At 42.5% G+C, this 24,285-nt stretch overlaps 1 protein-coding gene across 1 annotated transcript in view; it reads left to right on the plus strand.

Annotated features, from left to right (window-relative positions):
* The window catches only part of CTNNA1 (catenin alpha 1), a 92,146-nt gene that overhangs the window by 14,569 nt on the left and 53,292 nt on the right, over positions 1–24,285 (plus strand). The window contains exons 4-7 of the mRNA XM_056856050.1: positions 1,131–1,297; positions 2,306–2,425; positions 4,327–4,593; positions 10,567–10,770. Coding sequence (XP_056712028.1) covers positions 1,131–1,297; positions 2,306–2,425; positions 4,327–4,593; positions 10,567–10,770 — 758 coding nt within the window. The remainder of the gene's footprint in view (positions 1–1,130; positions 1,298–2,305; positions 2,426–4,326; positions 4,594–10,566; positions 10,771–24,285) is intronic.

The raw sequence follows: 24,285 nt of genomic DNA on the forward strand, positions 1-24,285 counted from the left end.
CTAGGGCCACAGCTTTTTTGGCTGTGGCCCCTGCCTGGTGGAACTCTATCCAAAGAGACCCGGGCCCTAACGGTCCTTTCCCAGTTCTGAAGGGCCTGCAAGACAGAGATGTTCCCCCAGGCCTGTGGTTGAGGACAGTGACGGTTTTACATCTATGGCGATAACATCGTCTGTCCTGGATCCTCAACCTCCCCTGCTTTCTCCTCCTGTTCCAGTTAATTTCCAATCCAGCCCTTCTCAAACAACCCTTCTCCATTTTTAATCAAGTTGTGTATGTTTACCTCCCCGACATACTGTTTATAACATCATGTAGCAGTGGGGATTAGCAGTTTAACAGTGGGGATTAGGTGCTATCCTGTTAAGAGTTGTTGTTACGTTATGTTTTTATCCAATTTACATTTATTGCTATTGATCTTAAAAAATTATTGATGTATTTTTATTCTTGTGTTGTGAACCGTCCTAAGCCCTGCTTTAGCAGGGGGAGGATGGGAATATTAATAAATATTATCATCATCATCTAACTCACTGCTCCAGGATGTGGTGATGGCTGCTGACTTGGAAGGTTTTAAGAGGAGTGGACTTGTTAATGGAGGAAAGGGCTATTCATGGCTACTATTTCAAATGGATACCTGTTATGATGCATACCTAATCTCTCCAGGATCAGAGGAGCATTCCTATTGTATTAGGTGCTTTGGAACACAGGCAAGACAATGCTGCTGCAGTCGTCTTGTTTGTGGGCTTCCTGGAGGCACCTGGCTGGCCACTATGTAAACAGACTGCTGGACTTGATGGATCTTGGTCTGATCCTGCATGGTCTTTTTTATGTTCTTATGGACATCTCCTGGAATTACAAGTAGGGTTTCCAACCTCCAGGTACTAGCTGGAGATCTCCTGCTATTACAACTGATCTCCAGCCAATAGAGTTCTCCTGGAGAAAATGGCCATTTTGGCAATTGGATTCTATGGCATTCCAAACCCTGCCCCCCTCAGGCTCTGAACTTGCTGGACCTTGGCGTGATCCAGCATGGCCTTTCTTATGTTCTTAATAGGAATATAAACGTAATTTTCTTCAAGTTCTCATAATAACTGTATCCAGTAACCACTTCCTTGCTAACTTGGTGTGTACGCAGGAGACTTAATGAAGAGTGCCTCTGGAGAATTTGCTGATGACCCGTGTTCGTCTGTGAAACGAGGGAACATGGTGAGAGCTGCCCGTGCCCTCTTGTCGGCAGTTACCCGGCTGCTCATTTTGGCCGACATGGCAGATGTGTACAAGCTACTTGTTCAGCTTAAAGTTGTAAGTGGAAGCTCATCTTTCATTTCCTGTCTGTGATGCTCTTGGTGGTTATATTGTAGAAGGGATGCAGGATTTTGAAGTGGGCTGGGGCTGCTGCCTTCATTCCTCGAAGAAGAAGAGTTGGTTTTTATATGCTGACTTTCTCTACTACTTAAGGGAAAATCAGACTGGCTTACATCACCTTCCCTTCCCCTCCCTGTGAGGTAGGTGGGGCTGAGAGAGCTCTAAGAGCTGTGATTAGCCCAAGGTCATTCAGGGAAACAAATCCAGTTCACCAGATGAGTGTCCACCGCTCATGTGGAGGAGAGGGGAATCAAACCCTGTTTATGGGCTCCCTAGAAGTGTCAGTCTACTGTTGAAATGGGATGTCTTGGTCTGATCCAACAGGACTGTTGCACTCCTCAGGGTATGACGCCATCTTTAATGTCTCTTGGCTGTCAGGTTTCACCAAAAAAACACAAAGAGAGCTTTTTGTTCATCAATAACATTTAGTCTGTAATTTGTACATGATGCATTAACAACCTTGCTAAAGGTGGGCCAGATCCTATGGAAAAGTTATGGGATTTTTGTCGGCTTCCCTTTTCCATGGCAGACTCTCAAGAACCACACGTGCCCTGTTATGTGACGCAGAGCCAGTTCCTGTTGATTCCTCACTCTGGTTTGGTTCCCTTGTGCCGCAGCCTACAATGTCGTCTTGATCCCCTGAATATATTTCAGGAGTGTATATAGGGAACCACAGTGGGAAGGAAGTAGTGGCAAAAACCTTTCTATGAACTTGCTCTGTTCTTTAGGTTTCAACCCAATTTCTACTGCTGTATGCCTTAAAAATGTTAATGGCTTTTGGAAATCTGTGTCCTTCGCAATCAGTACTTTCCACCAAACTAACATGCCTCTGGGGAGAGGGGGTAACAGTACATTGTACTGTGTGAGCACTTTTTCCAGAATCTTTATTAAACTGTAACATCTCCCCATTTTCTACACAGTTTAAAACCTGGCTTAATTTTCTAGGTAGAAGACGGCATCCTGAAACTCAGAAATGCTGGTACTGAACAGGATTTAGGAATACAGTACAAAGCCCTTAAACCAGAGGTGGATAAACTTAATATAATGGCAGGCAAGAGACAACAGGTATAGTACAAATTTTGCATCTTTTTTCAAACTGGCTCATTATGTTTGGACAAAATCCATTTTGGCCAATATTATAAAATGGGGACTATTGATAAATCTGACAATTTTTATCCTGTTCTTAATGGCCATCTAAAGTGTGATCTATATGGTTAGCAGGAACTTTGGCCTTAAAGCACGAGTTAACTAGAGACAACATGTGGGCAAACTGTCCATTAGTGAATAATAAGTCTGGGAATTATGGCGAAGAGCAAATAACATGTGGGAAGTTACCAAATATAGAATGCAAATCTATATTGAAGACTAAAGCTTAATATTAAACAAGTTGTAAAATTTAGACATTTTCACACACATTGAATATTGCACTTCCAGTCCACTTTCAATCCACTTTGCGTGCCATTACATGCGAAACAGCAAAATCTACTTGCACTTTCCATCCACTTTAGCGATCATCTGCATCATTCAGCATGTGTGAAAGGAGGTGGTTCTACTTCTGAGAGGGAAATATTGCAATAAAGTATATGGGACTTTTGGCAGTCTGCCAAACAGTAGAGTTGATCCCTAGTTACTGTTACCAAGGGAGTGTTTTCTGAGGTTTTCAGTGATTGTAAGGGACAGAACGACTGAGAAGGTGCTGCTGTTAGTGGACAGTGATGTGGGGGCCTGAGACATGAGCCCTGTACCCAATGACCCCTTTGCTCATTGACTGAGCATGTGGAGGAGGGAAGCGGGCACAAGTGTGCTGGCCCCACCTCCACATGATCGCCAGCTTGTAAGCATGGCATCTACCTGCAGAGGCCGTGTCCGCGTCAACTCTCCCTCCCCCATGATTGGCAACACTGGAAAACAGCATCCCCATCATGGGGAAGAAGCATTCATGTGGACACTACCTCTGCACATAGATGCCATTCTCACAAGCCAGCGGAGGCCATGGTGGGGCCAGCATGCTTCTGCCTGGTCTCCCTTTGCGCATTCAGTCAACACGAGGAGGAAATACAGTAAGTTTGGCTTAGAGCAAGCAGGTACTGTTGCCTGCCTTGTATTTCCACTTGTGCGAGAGCCCCAGTGCAAGCAGAAATTTTGTGCTGGAGCCAACCCAGTTGTGTGCGAAGAATAAAAATCCAGCAGTGGTGGCGGAAGCAACAAAAAGAGCTGAAAAGGCAGCTGAGGAAAAGTTGCCTGAAGAAAGAAGCCTTTGATCAGCAGAGGAAAACAGGCCGGAGAAAGAGGAGCACCATGTCAGCTGAGAAATAGTGCCCCATAGAGAATAATGGAACTCATATGATTCCAGAATCCCTCCCCCCCCCAAAAAAAAAAAGCCAAATTCTACAGCGGTACCACTTGCACCTGTGCCAGTATTTATGCCCTTCCCAAAATCCAAATAATATTCACTATCTTAAAGTGCACATCTCTAGAGAATTCCTGTTTTTCTCAACAGAAGACTAAGCCTGTACCACTCCTGTTCCTCCCTCCAGCATCAGTTTTCATAACTGTATTTCACTGATTAGTTAGGATGCAGAGTCTGAACTTGTTAGTGTGTTGGTGTCAAGGACTAGGGAACCATATGATTTGGAGCATATGTAGAAAATGTCATGGTATTGAGATTTAAGACCAGAAGAGGCACATAAAGGAGTATTTTGAGGTATTGTTGCCAGACTACAAAAAGCTCTTGGTGAAACTAACTAAGCTTCTGCTTATTTATTTTTCCTTTCTGGTGTTCTGTGTTTTTGGTACTGAAAGCTGAGCTTTCAGGACTCTAGCTTTCAACTTGACTGTTTTGGAGGCAATATAGAACCTTCTGCTAGACCTCTAAAAGTTAGCGGTGTGCAGCATTTAGTTGCATGGGAGTCTGACCCTTTATTTCACCAGGCAAAATACTTTTACTTTGAACGTATTCCCTGCAGGAATTAAAACATATAGGTCATCGTGATCAGATGGCTGCAGCCAGAGGAATTCTTCAGAAAAACATCCCTATACTGTACACCGCTTCTCAAGCATGCCTGCAGCATCCCGACGTAGCCGCTTACAAAGCCAACAGGGACTTGATCTACAAGCAACTGCAGCAGGCAGTTACGGGAATCTCTAATGCAGCCCAAGCGACCGCTTCAGAGGACTCAGTTCAGCAGCACGGTGGTGGGGGAGAGTTGGCATACGCCCTTAACAACTTTGATGTAAGTACTGAATTTCGCAAGGGAAAAAATGTGCATAATAAATATTTAAACCTTCTAAAGGACAGCCGGTTCAGATGTCTGTCGATCACTTTGTGAGACGGCCCTTTATTTATGGTGTCAATATGAAAACATCTCTGGGTTTATTACAGACCTTGAGGTTCCACTGTCAAAAGGTGCTCCTTGTAAGTACAAAATATTAAAATACCGATTAAAGCATCTGAGAATTTATAGATGGCTGGACTGATGTTTTGCTTTAGGCAAGGAATGTCCCTTGTCTTGGGAAGACTGCATTTTTTACATTAATGGAAGTGTGTTTGGATAGGGGCCTGTACAATGTATTTAACACAGTTTTATTCTGAAAGGACCTACAATCAAAAATTCCATGTACACCAGGCAGCCTGCCAATAGCCACTCTTGGCCCTCAGGTCTGTGAGTGTGTTTTCTGTTCCCCTAGACTTAACTCTGTGCTGCTTTTGCATAGGCTTCTGCTGCCTTCTAGAATTTCCTCAAGACTCCCAGATTTCTTTCAGCACAGCTTCCAAAGTCCCCTCTTACCTGAAGGGTTGTGACGAGTGCACTTCTTTCAGATTCCCTGTCTGTTTCCTGAGACTGGAGAAAGATGGGGATTCTGTCTGATACTGCGCTGAACTTCAATAGTTGGGAAACAATAAAAATTTCTTTCTGGCTTCCCCCCCTCACAAAAAGGCTTAGGAGGGCAGAGGCTTACATCACTCCCCAGAGCAGTCATGAGTTGTCAAACAAGGCCTCTCCCCTTCCTTGGAAAGTGCAGATTTGGGCCAGAGATTAAGGCAAGCTTAAAACCTGAGCATGCCTGTCTGCTCACCTTCATAGCCTGCCTAGGACTCTTCCTGCTTCCCCACAAATTCCTGCCCAACGGTCCGCAGTTTGAGGTTTTCCTCTAGCATCATTCCCTGATAATTTCCTCCTTCCTCCTGTTTCTTGTGCTTTCAATCCTTCAGGCATTTGCTGCCACCACCCATTACTGGTATATTGCTGCCAGCCTACATGGCGCTTTTAACAGTAACAGAAGGGAAGGAAGACAGATTCCTACCTTGAACCTTAACACCTTCTTCAATCTGCTGTTCAGTCCCATTACTTAACCTAGTCTTGGGCTCTTCACTTCCCACACCAAATATTCCCTGCTTACATACTGCCTCTGTCTCTTCCCCCCCCCTCCTCCTGCCACCCTTCCATCCCTAAGCTTCAGGTAGGGGAACCAGGTGAACCTTCTAAACAAGCTAGGGCTATCTGTGCCAACTTGTAATCAACTGTAATTTTTTTACTACATTAAGAACATGAAATATAGTATGCAACTTTAGCACAAATTTGTACTTCAGTAGATTTATGAAATTTGAAGGTATAAATGCCTTCATTTGAATAGGAACAGTTCATAATGTAACTGGCATTTGTCATGGAGCTGCAGCTGGTATGCTATAAGATACCCAGATACATCCTCTTCTTCTCCTTCTTGGGGGGAGGGGGCTTGGCTAGAAAAAATATTTTGCAGGTAGAGACCACCAGTGTGGTAGCAAATAAAAAGAAGGCTTTGTTTACCTGGGTGTAGAAACAGTATGCAGACTTCAACATCTGTTTCTACATAGACATTTTAGGAGAGAAGCTTACAAAGCAGCAATCAATTTGGATGCTTGGTTCAGTAGTCTACCATAACTCTGCAGTTACCTGGGAATGAATTCAGTGGAGCTTACTTCTGACTAATCATGTATGGGATTAGGCTACAAATACCACACTAATAAAATTAGCTCTCGTAAAATCCATGTTGAGGTGGAGAATAATAAATATATCTCCAAACTGAAAGATCCACAGCTCTTGTTTATGAACTTCCATTTTGAGCTCGGTGGAAAGATTTTATGAACTTGGAACTTCCAACTCGTATATGTATTTGTTCCATGTGTGCTTCAGAGACCTCCTGCCTACTCTCCTGGACCCATATATTTGTCCATATTCTGCGATGTTTGAACATTGGTCTTAGGAGTGTTCATTATTTAGTAATCCAGTTAAAGGCAGCAGTAATGCTATGATCACTAGAATATTGCCTTTGAATATTATTTTATATTAATTACATTTTTATTAATTACATATTGGATCTAAGATTTGCAGTGGTGTGAAACGGCTGTTAGTGTTTTCTTAACACTGTTTTAAAACCTTTCACTTTTGCCTCTTACAATATTTTACAAGGTTTTTCCCCCCAAGTTTCTCAAGGTTTGGGAGGACTTCAGAATGCTTCCTTAGAGCTTGGAGAGGCTGCCATGTAGTAGAGGATTTTATGCACACTCCTTGAGGGGGATGGGAGATGAATAAACTAAGCTCAACAAATCTTTTTAACAGCCCTGCTCACTTCTTCCAGGGCAACTGCAAAGAGCTCTTGTCCTCATGTAAAGCATTTTCCCCAACCAATTTACTTTCCAATAAAGAAGCTACTCAATTTCCCCTGCATTCTGTTGGCAGTTAGAATTATTGTCGATATTCTGTGACATCACAGCAGTTCCCCATATTGGTAAAGCAGGTTTGCAGTTGACAGGTAACAGCCTTTTCTTAGCTTGTGCCCAAACTAATGAGAAGACCCATCAAATAGCTGAAATGTTGACATTAGATGTATGAGTGTTGGCCCATATATCCCTCCGTCCTCATTTGTGTCATTTGTTTCCTGCAGTGCTCCTTTCTGAAGCATCTACTTCCTCTTTCTTTCCCATTCCCTTGGCACTTTTCCCCTTCACCAATAAAATGAATGGGATCACGGCCTGGGGATATGTGAATCTTTGCATAAACTTATTTTTGCAAAGGTTGGGTTTTAGTCTTTTAAGTGAACTCCCTGGAGAAACAGATTTGTCATCCTGTCTGTTCTCCAAGGAGCTCAGGGCAACGCATGGCCTCCTTCCATTTTATCCTGAGAACAACACCACAAGATAGGTTAGGCTGACCAATCCAAGATCAGCCAACAAAACGTTATGGCAGAATGGGGGTCTGAGCTGGGCCCTCCCCATCCATAGCACTCCTTTCCTTGTTTGGTTTCAATGGCAGCCGTTATTTTCTATTCAGGGCTGCCAGTTTTTCCAAGCCTGCTTCAAGGAACTGGTATTGCTTTTAAAAGCTCTTAAATGACCGGGCATATATGTGGTACCATCTTACACTATGAAGCATTACAAGTGTAAATTGGGGGAGGGACCAAGTAAATAGGTATGAATCCAGTTGTGAAACTCTACTGGAGGAGCCTTGTGGGTCTGCTGTGGGTCATTTTCTCTGTTGATCTTGTGTAAGCTCTGGGCAGGCTGTCTCAGTGGCCCTGCATCTGTAGAGCAACCTCCCTAAGAAGGCCAACTCTTTGCTTGATTTTATATGTGGCAATAAAGGCCAGTTTTCAGATTCTACATTAGAATACCCCTTTTGGGGGGGGGGTCATTTGAATGAGTGTGTTTGCCTGATGACATTATTATTACTATTACAGCAACACCATGGCTCTATTGTAAATATCCTTGAGTATTTCATGTCAGAAACACTGAGTTTTATAAATAAATGAGATTAATAGCCTGTGCTAGTTTCCCCTGAGACTTTGCACTTCAGACGAACTCTCAAAATGCCTCCTTCCCTCCATGCATGCGCGTAAGCTGTGCTGGCTGCTGGGCATTTTGAATTGGCAGCACTGAAATGCTTGTTGGTCAACACTGTGTAATGGGAAGCAGGCACATTGCTCTGAGATAAATGATGGGATTGGCTGATGATGTTGCAAAGACAACACAGGCTACTGTCTTGGACTGCTTCAGAGACGCTGTTGGGTTGATCGGGGAGGGGGGAATATCTGGTGAGTGCATAGTAGGTAAAAAGTTCATGGGCATTTATCTTCCCCTTTCATATTTCCATTGAGATCTCTCCTGCATGAATTAGCAAACTAGCTGAGGAGGGGACAGCTGAAATGTATTGGCTTGAATGAAGGTGTGTGACTGTTGAAACAGTCTCTTAAAAAAAAGGCAAGGCTTTATTGGGCAGTGTTAAGAACATAAGAAAGGCCCTGCTGGATCAGACCAAGGCCCATCAAGTCCAGCAGTCTGTTCACACAGTGGCCAACCAGGTGCCTTTAGGAAGCCACAAACAAGACGACTGCAGCAGCACCATCCTGCCTGTGTTCCACCGCACCCAAAATAATAGGCATGCTCCTCTGATACTAGAGAGAATAGGTATGCAGCATGACCAGTATCCATTCTAACTAATAGCCATGAATACCCCTCTCCTCCATGAATATGTCCACTCCCCTCTTAAAGCCCTCCAAGCTGGCAGCCATCACCACATCCTGGTGTCATGGGTTATGCCTGTTAGTGTGACTGTAGTATGTACATAAGCATTAGAGCAGGGGTGTCAAACTCGATTGTTACAAGGGCCAGATATAACATAAATGTCACTTGGCCGGGCCATGCCTCACCAGTCCAGATCGAGAGGGGGGGGTTAGGGTTGCCAGATCACCCCTCTCCTCTGGCAGGAGGCTTCTGGGGCAGAGCTGATGGGATCGCACGTTGCCGCATCACTTGTGGTTTACACCCAGAAGCACCGCATCGCGAGGGCCCTTTTACCACTCAAACTCCCCTTTTGAGTGATAAAAGGCCCCTTGCGATGCGGGGCTTCCGGGTATAAACGCATTGCAAGGGGCCTTTTACCACTCAAACTAGGAGTTTGAATGGTAAAAGGCCCCCTGCGATGCGTTTACACCCGAAAGTGCCACATCGCAAGGGGCCCTTTACCACTCAAACTCATAGTTTGAGTGGTATAAGGCCCCTCGTGATGTGGGGCTTCCGGTTGTAAACCGGAAGTGCTGTGCCACAGCGTGTAGGTGCGCGTGCACATGTGCCCACTGACCCTCAGCTGGTCAGCAAGCAGGGGGGTGAATTGGTGGGGGTTTGTCTGCCACCACCAGGCACCTGGCAACCCTAGGGGGGTGTCTGCCTTGGTTGGTTCGCGGGCCGGATAAGAGCTCTGAGGGGGCCAGATCTGGTCCGCGGGCCTTATGTTTGACACCCCTGCATTAGAGGGTATGTAGTACCAGCTACCTTCTGAAAACCTACTGTTCAGGAAATCAGGCATGGCTGCATTTTTCAGTAAACCTGTAAAAGTAACATAAAGCACCTAAAAAAATATTGCATTAACTAACCATAGCTGTCTTCCCTGAAACGAGTCTTTTCAGGGAGCCATTTTTTAAAAGAAGGGGAATCACTGAGGCATCTTAAATTTGGTATGAACTGTGCTGGTGCGTACTCAGTCAAAACTCTGATGTTCCTGAAGGAGTAGAGTTAGTGGTACAGGTTGCTTATCCCTTATCCAGACTGCTTGGAACCAGAAGTGGTCCATATTTCGGATCTTTCCATATTTTGGATTATTTTGGAGCTTTTGCTTATACATAATGAGATATCTTGGAGATGGGACCCAAATCTAAACACGAAATTCATTTATGTTTTATATATACACATAGCCTGAATGTACTTTTAAACAAACTTTTAAATAATTTTGTGTACATTGAACCAACAATAACGCTGCTGAGGTCCTGTGAGTAATGACTGCTTGCCAGCTCAAAAGGTCCGGTTTTTGGATCAATCCAGTTTTTGGATCAGTCTGGAATCAGATGTCCGGATAAGAGATACTCAGCCTGCATAATGTTCCAAATATGGGTGCCTAGAACCCTCTAAATGTAGAAGCTCTTCCTTGAATAAAATGCAAAATGTTTGTGTCCATTAGGATTCTTATTGTTATGGTGGACCTTCTGTTGATTAATTAGGTGAAACTGAATAATTCTGGGTATGGCTTGATATAAATATGCCAGCCTTGCACTTGTCAAAGCACGGCTGTTACAACTGTTAATGTTCCCTGGGAGTTCTGAGGTAACATTCATCACGCTGGTGCAGAGTAGTGGATTACTTACTAAGCGTTGAAACTCCCTTTTCTCTTCACCAGAAACAAATTATTGTGGATCCTTTGAACTTCAGCGAGGAGCGTTTTAGGCCTTCCCTGGAAGAGCGCCTGGAGAGCATCATTAGCGGTGCAGCCCTGATGGCTGATTCGTCTTGCACACGCGATGATCGACGGGAGCGCATAGTTGCCGAATGTAATGCTGTGCGACAGGCCTTGCAAGATCTCCTTTCAGAATACATGGGGAATGTAAGTAACCAAAGTGTGCACGTGTGTTTGTTTTCTTTTCTAAATTAAGTTTTAGAGTGTGCGTCTGTGGGGTTTCAAGAAGAAGCTATGAAACGGTATGACTGGAATTTAAATACAGAATGCCTACAAATATAATTGAAATAGTGAATCCATTAGTATCTTGTTCTTCCTTTTGGTTGTGTTAATTAAAACACACACACACACACACACACTGTCTACCTTACTGTAGACCACTTAAGGGTTTGTCAGTGGGTAGAGTGGATTTTAGTACTAAAAACGTCTCTGGGTGCCTTTATTCTGTTGCCTAAATTGCCCTTAGACAGAGAACTTTTCTAAATTTAAATCTGCTTGACTGCAGCCTGGGATCGTGGCTGCTGTTCCCTTTTAGTTTAATGATAGCATTTTCCCTTGTCCGTTCTTTTTTCGCCTTCTAAACAAAACCTGCTACTTTAAAGCTCATAATGGCTTGCTTTCCAAGCCTTCACCTTCAGTCTAAACTTTGCAGCCTGCGTCTTCCGTTAGATGTGGCAGTAGTTGGGACAGAGAGAAGAAATCAATGTGTCAACAATCCTTTTTTTAATGCAACCTAAATTGATGTATTCACTGTATAAAATTACATTTAGGTTTTCATAACTGCCTGTCAGCTAATGTCTTCTGTAGAAACTCTGCTCTCTGTACCACCGACTTCAGAGGTAAAGTGGGTGGCAGCCAGAGGGGAGTGCCTTGTTTGTGGTGGCACCTTGACTTCAGCTCCTTCCCTACATGACTTTGATTGGTGGCAAGCTTAAGCTTTAGACACTGGATGAACTCCCCTACACATACGCACAAGTGTTCTCTTGAGTTGTAGTCCTCCCCGCAGCACTACCACTACTAATTCTGTTGCTGTTTTATTCCTTGTTTTACTGTATATTCTCTCCTCTGCTTTTGTGATTTGAGATACTACTACCTGTTGCTCTCAATTAGTCATTGTTTTCTGTTTTATTGATATGTTTCATAAGCTTTCTTGGGGATTTTTCAGTGTTGTATGGATTAGACATATTTTAAATAAAGTAATTGCTAGGTTCTTCTCAGCAGTGTTAAAATTTTGAAGTGTTTTTTCGCCTTACATTGTTGTGATATCTCCATCAAAGTTTATGGAAGTGTTGTAGGGTCGAGCAACTGCAGCCTTGAAAATGCAAAGCTTAAATCATGTGTAAAGGTGACTTCCACATTCTGTCATTGTATAACTGCTGTTCTGTTTGAGGCAGGGGACTGAAATTGCTCTTAAATGCAATGAGCGTCTAGCAGTGGAATGTCAACAGTTTATGTAGTACTATGATAATCCTGTGACGCAAAGAAGCCGGCTCTTGTCTGTGAAAGACAAGACAAACATTCTGCCTGAGAACCAGCTGAATTAAGCAGCTACTTGTCATCATTCTTGGGAGACTGGGTATCTGAAATGTTTTATAGGAAGTTTGCCATTCCCCCCCCCAAAAAAAAAATGGCCTGATGAACAATAAGCATCCTGTATTAAAACCATACAAGTGGGTGGGAAGAACAGGTTTGAAAGAGAATATGACAGCTTTAGCTTGAAAACCAACAATCTAATGGAGAGGGGAGAACTAGTGTCTGCTAGATCAGTGGTCTTTGTGGATTGGGACCCACTAAACTGCAAACATGGCAGGAAGCATGGCAGCAAGATTCATGACATTACTGGCATCAAAGCTATAACCATGGGTAGCACATCCATGAGATGTACCATACTGAGGAATAAGCCAAGAGAAACAGTGCCTTGGAAGAATCCCCTGCAGCCAATGAGTGATATTGCCTTGTGTGTGTGTAAAGTGCCATTAAGTCGCAGCTGACTTATGGCGACCCTGTAGGGTTTTCAAGGCAAGAGGCTAACAGAGATGGCTTGCCGTTGCCTTCCTTGGCACAGCCCTGGTTTTCCTTGGAGGGCTACCATCCTATTACTAACCAGGGACTGTGCCCTTGTTATGCAGGGGAACTGGAGACTGCTGAACATGTCTTTTTAAGATGCGCTTTTTACAAGACAGCCTGTTCCAAAATTAGTGAACCCCTCATCTGGAAAATGGGCACTGGAGGAGAGGGTGATTGGACAAAAAGGTTTTTGTTGGGTGATAATTCCCCAGTTACCTCTCAGGTGGCTAAATATTGCACGGTTGTACTTAAGGAATGTCGCCTCAGAGTATTCCCCCGATCTAATTCAGAAAATGTATGACCCAGTATTTTATATTGAGATTAGACTTGGATTGTAAATTTACTCTTTGTAAGGTCTGTCTCTGTTTTATCTGGCTAATAACTGTAAATAAATTATTATTACTAATTACTACTACTACTAACCAGGGCCAAGCCTGCTTAGCTTCTGAGATCTGTCGGGGTCAGGCTAACTTGGGCCATCCAGGCCTTACCATCCTGCTATTTCAGCGTGCAAAGAGGCATGGCTTGTCCTCCGTGCACGCTCACTAAGAGCAGGCTCTTCCAAAAAACAGCAAAACAAAACTGGTGGTTTAGGGTTTTGAAGTCCAGAAGGTGGGACTCCATGACCCACCTAAGGGTCACAACCACTGTACTAGAGCAAACTTTTCTTGCCTCTCCACCCTCCTTTTAAGAGAAAAAGAGAAGGGGACCTTAAAATATTTCGTAAACTAATGTATTAGAAGAAATGGCTAATGCTGTGCAAATTGAGTCTCATGGCCAGGGGAAGGGGAAGAGATTTCTGCCTGTCACTGAAGAAGGTAAGAAGCTTCAGGAAGCCTAAATAGCAGATCTGCAGAACAATGGATGTAAGTGCAGTGGACAACTGTGCCACAGCTCTGGTTTGCTTTATTGCTGTTTGCATTGCGGGAAGGAGCTGCTAATGGCTGAACAGATGTTGCTGCAGCCCCTAAGAGAGAGCACTTTGTTCAGAGGACTGCTGTTGCTTCTTGCAGCTGTCAATCTGCAATTGCTCTTTGCAGTGTTTATCTCCTCCCAAAGAAAGTGAAGGTATAAGACGGCTCTCTGGAGCAGTTGTCCAGGAACGTTCTGCACTAGGAGCTCAAGCAGCCGTTCAGCGTCTTCCTTTTTTATCCAGCTGTAATTGAGAGGTCTGCTGTCTACGATGTGTAGGATAAGGCATCAGAAATCATAAGCATAAAACAGTTGCCATTTGTAAGAGGTGTTCATGACTGGGTTAGAATGGCTGGTGGCAGGAGACAGAGACCAAAGGGAGAAGGGAAAAAGCTAAAAGAGTTGTAAATGGGTGAAGAAAATGGAGGAAGAAGGGGGGAAGCATGAAGATGAAGAGGGAGAGGAGGACAAAATCAGTACAGGTACTGTGCCTCTGGGGTATACCAACAATAAAAAGCTTTGCACTTTCACTCCCACAATCCTTTGAGGTAGGTAAAATACTCTTTTTTAAAGTAGGGGAACTGAGATTGAGAGAGGCTTGTCCTGTGCCCCATAGTAACTGCATGGTAACTTTTGGACTGAACTTGCGTATCCAAAATTCAGCACTCTTATGTCTATGACTCCTTAATGTTAGCAGGTATGGAAGAGCACAGAAGCAAGGTTGGCACGTAAGCCATTACTAAGTTTGAAAAGGAAAGGTGAAGCGTAATACAAAGGCTCGCAAGAAGTTTTGTAATCTTGCTCTTAGGCACAGGAGCTTCATAATCCAGTTGTTACCTGTTTGACTAGCATTTGGGGTATTTGCATACTGTAGAGATTTTCATTTAAAGCTCAGACTTCCAGTTTAATGTGTATCGCTTCCACATATTTATAAATTGTTTAAGGTAATGAAGATACAGGGGAGGGAAGGGAAGATACAGGGAGCGGTGTTAAAATTCCTTGCTTTTCTACTCTGACCCTTAGCATAAATAGTACTTCGCCCTCTTTTCAGCACTCTGTACCACTGAGAATATACTTGAATCACATCCATGAGTGCTGGGGTATTGTACAGTCTCACATTTTTAAGAACTGATAGTATACTTCGAACCAGAGTCCTAAATCATGGCTTCCTGCGTGAGAAATTAAACTTTGCTTTGTAGGAGGCACGAGAAATAATAAACTGTTTGAAAACATCAGAAATGTCAATATAACTTGTTAACACATTCTAGACTTCTACGTTGAGCCACTCTTCGTGTTGTCCTGATACAACGTGTAAAAAACTTACAGCATGACATTTAAAAAAAATTTGTTCCGGAATAGCTGCATCACATGTTTAAAAAAAAATAATGAACATGGCCATATCTACAGAAAAGACAGCTGAATATTCTAATCCAGTGGTTTTTGAGCAGCTGGGCACCTGGCAGACTACCGTGTATGCCGTAAGCCCCCTCCTTTTGCCGCTGCTGCCTACATGCGTATTCCCTCTGCCTTACAATCCTTTCATCGTTGCCTGACTCCTGGCCTTGCAAGATTAAAACCTTACCTGCCAGCTCATATCTGTGTCACAGAACAGCTTGAGGAGGATGTTTGGAAGGCTTACGTGCCCAGAAGGAATTGTTGCGATCGGCTCGTAGCAAATTGTAATGCCACATGAATATAAGGTAAGAAGTCTTCCCTTAAAAAAGCGACAACGGAAGTCTTCCTCAAATGGAAAAAAAAGAGCACAAATTCCTTGGCAGAGCAGATGTAAGTTAATGCAATTAGAGAACAAACTTAAGGATGAAATTGCAGAGATAAAAATTAATGACAGGCAGTAAGCCAGCCAGCCTGAAGGGCAGGAAGCCTGTTAACATGCCCTGTGTAGAAGAGGTACTGAAAGAGAACAGTTAAAAATAGCACTTGTTGGGGGCGAAGGTACTTTTGATAAACCAGATCAGGTAGAGGCGATGGCACATTTTAGAAGTAAATTTCCAAAGAGAACAAATCAACTTCTAGTTGGGTGGAAAGGCAGCGTACAAATGCTTAAAATAAAATATGAAACTGCGTAACTTAACTGTGAAGTATAGCTTATAGCCTCTTATTGGCTGTGAGGCAGGCCACTAGAAAACAGTTTTAAAAACTGAATTTTGAGGAGGTGGAGAGCTCCAGGAAATTATTGAGCCATCGAATTGCAATCTTGGGTAAAAGGGTAGAATACACTACTAAGGCTAGAGTTGTCAAATACACTGTTACAGTCCTTGCTGAGGAATAACCAGCTTTCAGAGAAGTCCCTGACACAATTTCATTCTCAAGTACATAAAGGTTATTACTCAACCGCATTTCAAAAAGCTTTCACCACAGTTCCTCACCAGAATGCTTCTAGGAAGTTGGCATTTATAGGATAAGAGAATAGACCCTGTTGTGGGACAACAGCTAAAAAGGAAGTGCAGATTCCAGGAAAGAACTTGGTTGGTCTGCTGTAGCCAAAATAAGTCTTGCAGTACCTTGAAGGCAAATTTATTTTGGCATACGCTTCTGTAAACCAGAAACCTCTTTGTCAGATGGTTGGGTTGTTAGGGGGAGGGTTTATTACAAAAGACCTCAGAAGCCCCAGTTTCTTACAACCTAGGTATGCTGCATTGCAGAGTACAGATGAAAATGAGATCTAGTCAAGAGTAAATGGTTCTCAGTAGGTAGGGACCACTCCCAACTGTGGAAGAATTGGTGAAGTAGGATGAATCTGAATAGTGTACATAAACCTGAAAGGAGGCTTATTAGAAATGGAGATGCTCAAAAACCAGTGGGAGAGCACTTCAGCTCCTTTGCACAATAATAGACTTAAAGGTTGCAGTACTTAAACAGAAGAATTTTAAAAAGGAAGGTTCTAGCAAGAAGCTGCTGTTAGTATCAAAGAACCGTATGGATTCCATCAAACTTGGACTCAGTAGGGGCTTATGGTTAACTCCCAAATAATAATTCTCCCTTTCAGATTGAAGGTGCTGCAAGATTGTAATTTTAAGGAGTACAGGGTAGAAGTACATGGTTGTTACAGTGGTGGAGAATAAACAATGGTCTCCACCGAGAACCTTTCTTTATAAGCGGGGAACCTGCAGTGCCTCATGGGGGAAGAGAAACCCTATTCGCCCTCCCTTGATCCTGCATTATATAGTGTGTAGCTGGCCAAGTGAACTCAAGTGTTTCGGGCCTACGCTTTCAGACCCAAACCACTGCTCAAGACCCTCCTGCCCCCTACTTATTGTCATGTTCCCAGTTTAACCATCTGTCACATGAGCACATGAAGCTGCCTTCTACTGAATCAGTCCCTCGGTCTATCAAAGTCAGTATTGTCTACTCAGACCAGCAGCGGCTCTTCAGGGTCTCAGGCAGAGGTCTTTCACATCACCTACTTGCCTGGTTCCTTTAACTGGAGGTGCCAGGGATCTAACCTGGGACCTTCTGCATGCTAAGCAGATGCTCTACCACTGAGCCACTTGTCTCTTCTCTTCCCCCACCTCAGCTAATCCCTTCCTTTTCTAAGGTTTTTTTTGGGGGTATGGCATCTTGCTTTGCTGAGCGACCCACGATATCAGCCAGGTTTTTTGTGTAGCATCATTGGCTACCGAGGCTAAGAGGGTATTAGCTCCAATTTTCCTCCACTTTTTCATCTAGCTTAGCCCTGGGTGGCCTCGTTGTAGGGCCACCCTTCGGAATTAGATATTTTTTAAAAAGTAGCCGGGGCAAAAAGGGTCCTTACACCCCGTAGAGCTTACAGTCTACAGTTAATAGTAGTTTAGAAGAATAAGAGGAGTTGGTTTTAGACCCTGCTTTTTCTCTACTGTAAGGAGCCTCAAAGCGGCTTACAATCACATTCACTTCCTCTCCAAATCGCCTTCCCTCCCCTCTGCCCACAACTGGCACCTTGTGAGTTAGGTGGGGCTGAGAGAGTTCTGAGAGATCTGTGACTGGCCCAAGGTCACCCAGCTGGCTTCATGTGGAGGAGTGGGGAATCAAACCTGGGTCTCCAGATTAGTCTGCCGCTCCTAACCACTAAACCATGCTGGCTCTTTATATTTAGTATAAATATGAAACACTGTAAATGCTGACATCACAGGAGCTTGTTTCTTTAAAAGACACTTGTCAGAATTTTTTCTGTGTTCACAATTAGTGGTTCAGGAGGCAGGCTTGAGCTATCATATCATATGAGCTAATTCCCTACCACTGTAAGCCAGGATCTATACGGCAGCCCGTACAGCTGTTTTTGGAGCCTGGCCAATATAGTCACTCAATTCATGGGGAAGTTGTTGACTTTTGTTCACCTATAACAAGTCTCAGTGAGGTGAATACAATTTTCAGATATTAATACTTCTCACACCCAGAAAAATAAACACAGTAAAATCGCATTCAAGGGAGTGGTGCAAAGACTTCCAAAACAAAGTAAAATATCTGGATTAAACACCTTAAAATGCCAGCTGGTAAATCCCTAGCAAATGCATGCTAGATGTTATGTGAATGTGACACAGATTTGTTGCTTGTCAGACAGCTGATAATACCTGAAGGTATTTGTGTTGATTCCCTTTCTGAGGAAGTAAAAATCAAATGGTTTTTATCAAACATTCACTTAGGCATTTGTAATTAACACAGCTTTTAACAATAGAATGGCCATACTCAAAAAGGCTGCTCTGGGAGTGAGCATGTCCCATAGAATTTTACTTACTTAGAATATCAGACTGTAACAGTTGAACATAGTCCCCTCAATTTCAAAAATAATTTGGTGTGTAACTTTTTTTTGGTCGGGGGGAATATTTTTGAGAGGTCCAGACCTCCAGCTTGGACAGAGCTGGTTGGTGTTGGTTCTTTGGATCCAGGCAAGGCTGATGTTTTTGCTAGTTAAATTGTAACGCATATGGGTAGGGAAGGCTTATTGTAGAATTGGTACTATATGGTAATGCTTCACTTCATAGTGGTTTTGCTTAGTTTAGTACAACTTAAGGGTAAGTGTGAAACACAATACAGAACTCTGAATTAAACTCCTTGAGAATGTAGCAAGCTTGGAATTTACCCACTCAAACCTCAAGGAAGGGCTGGCTTGCAGCATATGTAAAGAGGTTTTCCAAAAACTTATACTTTCTAGATTTCTTTAACTTCTCTCTCTCCGCCCAGAAAGAAATCTAGGGCTCCACCAATTCTCATCATCTCACCAGTTCATAGCCCAATAGATGCAGATGCTCAGTGCACTTGTCATATGGAAGCAAGAAGAAGAGTTGGTTTTTATATGCCGAATTTTTCTACCACTTAAGGAAGAATCAAACCAGCTTACAATCACCTTCCCTCCCCCTCCCCACAACAGACACCCTGCGAGGTAGGTGGGGCTGAGAGAGCTCTGACTAGCCCAAGGTCACCCAGCTGGCTTCATGTGTAGGAGCGTGGAAGCCTACCTGGTTCACCAGATTAGCGTCCACCGCTCATGTGGGGGAGTGGGGAATCAAACTCAGCTCTCCAGATTAGTCCACTGCTTCAAACCACCGCTCTTAACCACTACACCACGCTGGCTCTCCATCGGTCAACCATTGGTCTTCAGAACAGAAGCTAGCTAGCCTGCAATGCAGATGTGGTCTAGGGTTTGTCCTTAGTGTTGAACTGCTGACATGCACTTGCCAAAATTTCCATTACTAGGGACTAAATTCTGCTGTGGTAGGTATGCTGACTCTAAGCAGGTCTTAACCAATTTAAGAATTCATTAATCTCCCTCAAAATGGGGCGTCCTAGATCAACAGGATTTAACTTCTCCAGAAATCTATTCCATGAATAAGCTTAGCCTATAACAACTTATTTCATGAGCACTGTGCTGTGTATATTTGAAAGGAATGACATATATTTGGCAGCACCCAGAAGCTAATACGTTATCATGTTCAGCTCTCCATACCTAGGCCTTGGTGCGCTACTAAAGCTTTGGGCATATTCTTAAGAGTTTCAGGTGCTGTACCAGGCTTCTTCCCCCCCAAAGGTGATGTACCAGGCTTCTTCCCCCCAAAAAACCCCCCATCCTTTACCTAGTTGTACATGTAAAGAGCTGTCTCCAAGTGACTAGGCAATCCAACTGTGCTTTCTCCCTCCTTACAAGAAAGAAATTATTTAATTCCAGTAGAACCTGCTGTTTGCCCAGCTAAGGAATGCAACTAGGCTTATTATAAATTTTCAGTGAATGGGAGAGCTTTATTAGCAATATGCTGTGTTTCTGGTAGTTGTCGCTCTTTCTTTTTATTGTGTGTATGTGGAGTGGGGGCTGGAGACTAGCTTGGGTTGGTGGCTTTGGGGAGCAAGAGCTCATTTGTTTTGTAAGACTGCAGTGAAGCATGGTATTTCAACATGAGAAGGGAAATAATAATACAGTAAGTTTGGATAATACAGTAGGTTCTGGGCACTGATTTTGAAGAGATGCTGTCAAGAAAAAAAATACTATAGCAGAGAGCATGTTGTGCGCACAGTATTCTACTGTGGTTGAAGCACACAAGACCACTGAGATTTCATTTGCACATTTAGAGTTCAGAAGACATTGGAATGTAAAACAGAAGGTTCTGCTGCAATAGTTTCCAGAGTACTGGTGAGGCAGATGAGAAGAGCCTTTGGAGGATAGTTGCACCAAGTATGAAAGTGACTAGTGTCAGCATGTGTGTCTTGCCAATGGCAAACAGATTACCTGGGGCTGGTATGTGTGTCAGGTTCCCCTTTTGTCTGAATGATGAGTGGCTGCTCCTAAAGTCCCGCCTGGGACCAGCTTTCCTAACAATATGGGGGGCTGCATTGAGACAGCTGTTGCCGCTTCAGTGTCTCGAGTTGCTTATTTAGGATTTGTTTCAGGTTTAGACTTGTAATGTTGTTGAACTACGGGGTTTTCAGATAATTACGACTGGGAATTCAGTGTAAACAGGTGATGCAGGGACAACATAGCTTAATTTGCCGCCATTCCAAATGGGCACACCAGGTTTTTGTTTGCCCTCTGGGTGTTTATTGTATTCCTGTAAAACCAAGCTATCTGTTTACCAGTAGCATATAATTGAGCCTGTTTCTGCATATAGACAAAAGCAGAAATTCACATCGTGAAACTGTTCAGGGTGTGACTGATCATACATTTTGTTATGAAACTGGTCTTGGAATCCAGTTTGTTATTTTTAAAAGTCTAGCTAAAGAAATCGTTGTATACCATGTTGGTCAAAAAGGTGGGCAATACACATGCTTCAACTGCCTATCTTCTTGGAGACTATTGATAAAACTAGGTCCAAGTGCCTAGTAGACAGCAGGCCATGGGCTATGAAAGAAATAGGAGCACAATCCACTCTATAACAGAAGTATTTCTGCCTAGCCCAGAAGAGATTAGTCAAATCTCCTAGGCAACTGGAGACTTTCTTAATAGTCCATACCAGGCAACCCACTCCTTGTGGTGATAACCAATTTATTGCCTCGCGGGAGATGGGGCTTTTGAAAAGTTAATCAGAAAAGCCCAGTGTTAATAAGCTGAATTAGCATATAGGCCATTAGGGGGGAAATTAGTGGTTATACAAGGAATATCTTCTACTTTTCAAAGGCTGGTCTTAAAATTTCAAAAACACTTCATCATTCTTAAGGGTCCTTAAAGGTAAATGGGTAGCTATTGGGCAGAGTAGAAAGGAATGGATGTTTTGTTGGCTAGATGACACATGCATGTTACTGTTGGGTTGGCATTTCTTGCTGCAGGGTGAATTGTGATTTAAACTATGACTGAAATAAAAAAAATTTCCATTTAGACGCTTCATCAGTCAAAGCACAGACTAATTTTTGTTACAGCCTTAAATCATTGGATTAAAATAGTCTCTTCATACATCCTTTGGGGTATGCTAAGTTTTCTTAAATTTACTGTTTTTAGAAAGTGATGCATACTACATTGCTTATTTTTATGTAATTTGATGAACATGACCCCTGTAGGATCTCCTTTTACAGTCTGCAGCCCTGACAGGTGCTGGTTGAAAGAAGAGCCTTTTTTCCCCTGTTCCTTTTGTGTTGAGTTCTTCCTTCATCATAGAACTGCCTTGTCACATTCCTCAGAAGTAGATAATGTAAACCCATAACAAGCAGTATCAGCAATTAATGGTGGTACTGTTTGCCATGAGATGGGAAATAAATGTCCACTTTTAAACATACTGAAAAGATTTTTAAAATACGGAGCCAGTTGTAGAGATTACGTAGTTCTTAAGCATAAAACAGAAGTAAAAAGTCACCAAATGAATTAATGGGTTATACCAATAGTGATTTGCTAGTTTGTGGCCCAGTATATCAAATGTATTAGTCTACTTGTAAACGGCCTTTGGCTCTAGGCAATAAACTTGAACCTTGAACATAAACGGATGGAACCATTGTGCTTTATGAAGTCAATGTTTTCTAACAGTGTTTCTACCACATAGAAAAGCAGACTTTCATAAGGAATTCGTAATTTTAGATTTTTAGTTTTAAGTGATTGTTTACATTCAGTTCATATTTTCATTTAAAAAGAGATTTAGAGCTAAAATCTTAAGACAGGTTTTTTAAAAAGCTAAATCTGATTTTTGGTCTTTTATCAAACAAATAATCATCCATCAATTCTTTGTTGCCAGCTGTTTCCCAAAAGTATATTGCACTCTTAAAGAAGACACTAATATCAAGCTGACTATAGCAATCAAGGCTGGTGTAGGTCAGGCTCCTCACAATGGCTGTTATATCTCTCTGCTAAAATTTGTAACCACACAAATTCTGCAAAAAAAGTCCTCTGTTTAACAACAAAATGCCAAATGTATTTTCTCACAAATTGAAAAGAACTATAGCATCTTCAGTCGATTCCAGTAAGCTCCTGACTGACTACTCAAATCTTACTACTTGATTTTGTGGTATTCATGAGCTAAAGATATTAAGCTGTAGTCCTACATATGCTCGTTTTCTAAATAAAACCCTCATTCAATTTTTCATATGCTTTATAAGGCTACAATTAACAGAAATATCTTTCAGTTACTAGAGCAGTTTTTTGTCTCTTTCCCTTTAGTATCAAACAGTAATCTTTCGATGTGATTAGAATCCATTCATCAAAATCGTTTGGTTTAGAGGAATTCCTATGTTGTGTCTTGGGACATTCTCTAAGTATATTATTAGGTAGAAATAGCAAGTTACTTTCATTTTGGCTTTTAATATTGGCAGCTCTCCTATAAAAAAAAAACACTCCAGTTAAAAAAAAAACGTTTTAGTGATTGAAAGCATTCTTCCTCTACACACCATTGGCCCATATTTCTAAATTACTCCTTTATATGCTTGGAACTGTTTAGTCTCTGAAATCTTAGAGAATCTGACGTATGTTACGGATGCTCCCTCTACTTGTCTTTTTCCTTAGTACAGAAATAGTACACGAGTCCATCAGGAACTTGCTCATCAGTAACATTTCACTGAAATATAATTGAAGGTACTATATTGATTTGAATAATAAAATGACTTGGCTGTGCTTCAAAGAGACCTTTCCTAGGTAGCCTGTTTGACAGGAGCAAGTACAAGAGAGCTGTCCTGACATCTGTTTTGAAGGATGTTTCTCCTGTTTGAAAGGGTACCCAAAAAAAGGCAACTTCTATTTTACAGTATGCACATTTTAATGTTTTTTTTACACCGTACTTATGAATCTTTCTCCACCAGAAAATGCATCTTGAAACATTACTAACACAAGTCATTTGGAATGTCTTGTTAATAATTCTCAGCATGTGTGGAAAAGTTCCAGAAAAATGTTCTCGTTATCACAGAATGTTGAACTGGAAGTACAAGAGACAGATGTTCAGAAGTTTACATCATGCATGTGGCTATTTTGCCATTCTTGGCGGGCATGAATTTGCATTATGTTGGATAATGAGAACTCTAAACCTCTATAACCCTTTAGAATAGTATTTGCCAGAACAGTGATTACTGCAGTATCAGTATAATTCCAAAGTATTCAGTATTGTTCCAACAACATACTCCTCTAACCAAAAGCAAACTCCACATATCTGCTCTTGCAGTGTAAAGAATTGTAATGTTTGAGCATATTCAACCTCATAGTCTTGTTAGTCCCATTACAAGAAACAGATTTAGTTCTGAAACGTTCTTGCAGGGACTCTGGCCTTCTTAACTGGTGATAGCAATTCATTTGGTTTGGAATTTGTTGGGCATTTTCAGAAATAAGCAGACACGCTACATTCTGTATCAGCTGTGTAAGAAATAGCCTTAAATACCAAATATGGAAGGTGCTGAAGTGCTAAACTTGTTCTCTTGCTGTTTTTACTTGGTGGTTCATAACAAAAGTCCTGTTTTACCAAAGTCAGGAACTGTGGGTTAGTGGCAGTGCTTTGGGAGGTGTCCGGGGGGGGGGGGGGCTCCAGATGCATGAAGTTCTGTGGCTCTTAAGGTTGGTTCACAGGTATTCACAGCTCCTGATCGCTTATCAGTGTTCTTGTTGATAACTTATCAGTGTTGTCAATGTGATGCAATGTTGAGCAATAACGTCACATTTGGGTTGTTGGTCCCCCCACCCATCAAGTCACATCTGACTTATGATGACCTGTGGGGTTTTCAGGACAAGAAATATTCAGAGGTAGTTTGCCATTACCTGCCTCTGCATCATGACCCTGGTATTCCTAGGTGGTCTCT

The sequence above is a fragment of the Euleptes europaea genome, chromosome 10, assembly GCF_029931775.1.
Source record: "Euleptes europaea isolate rEulEur1 chromosome 10, rEulEur1.hap1, whole genome shotgun sequence".
In the NCBI taxonomy this organism is placed as follows: Eukaryota; Metazoa; Chordata; class Lepidosauria; order Squamata; family Sphaerodactylidae; genus Euleptes; species Euleptes europaea.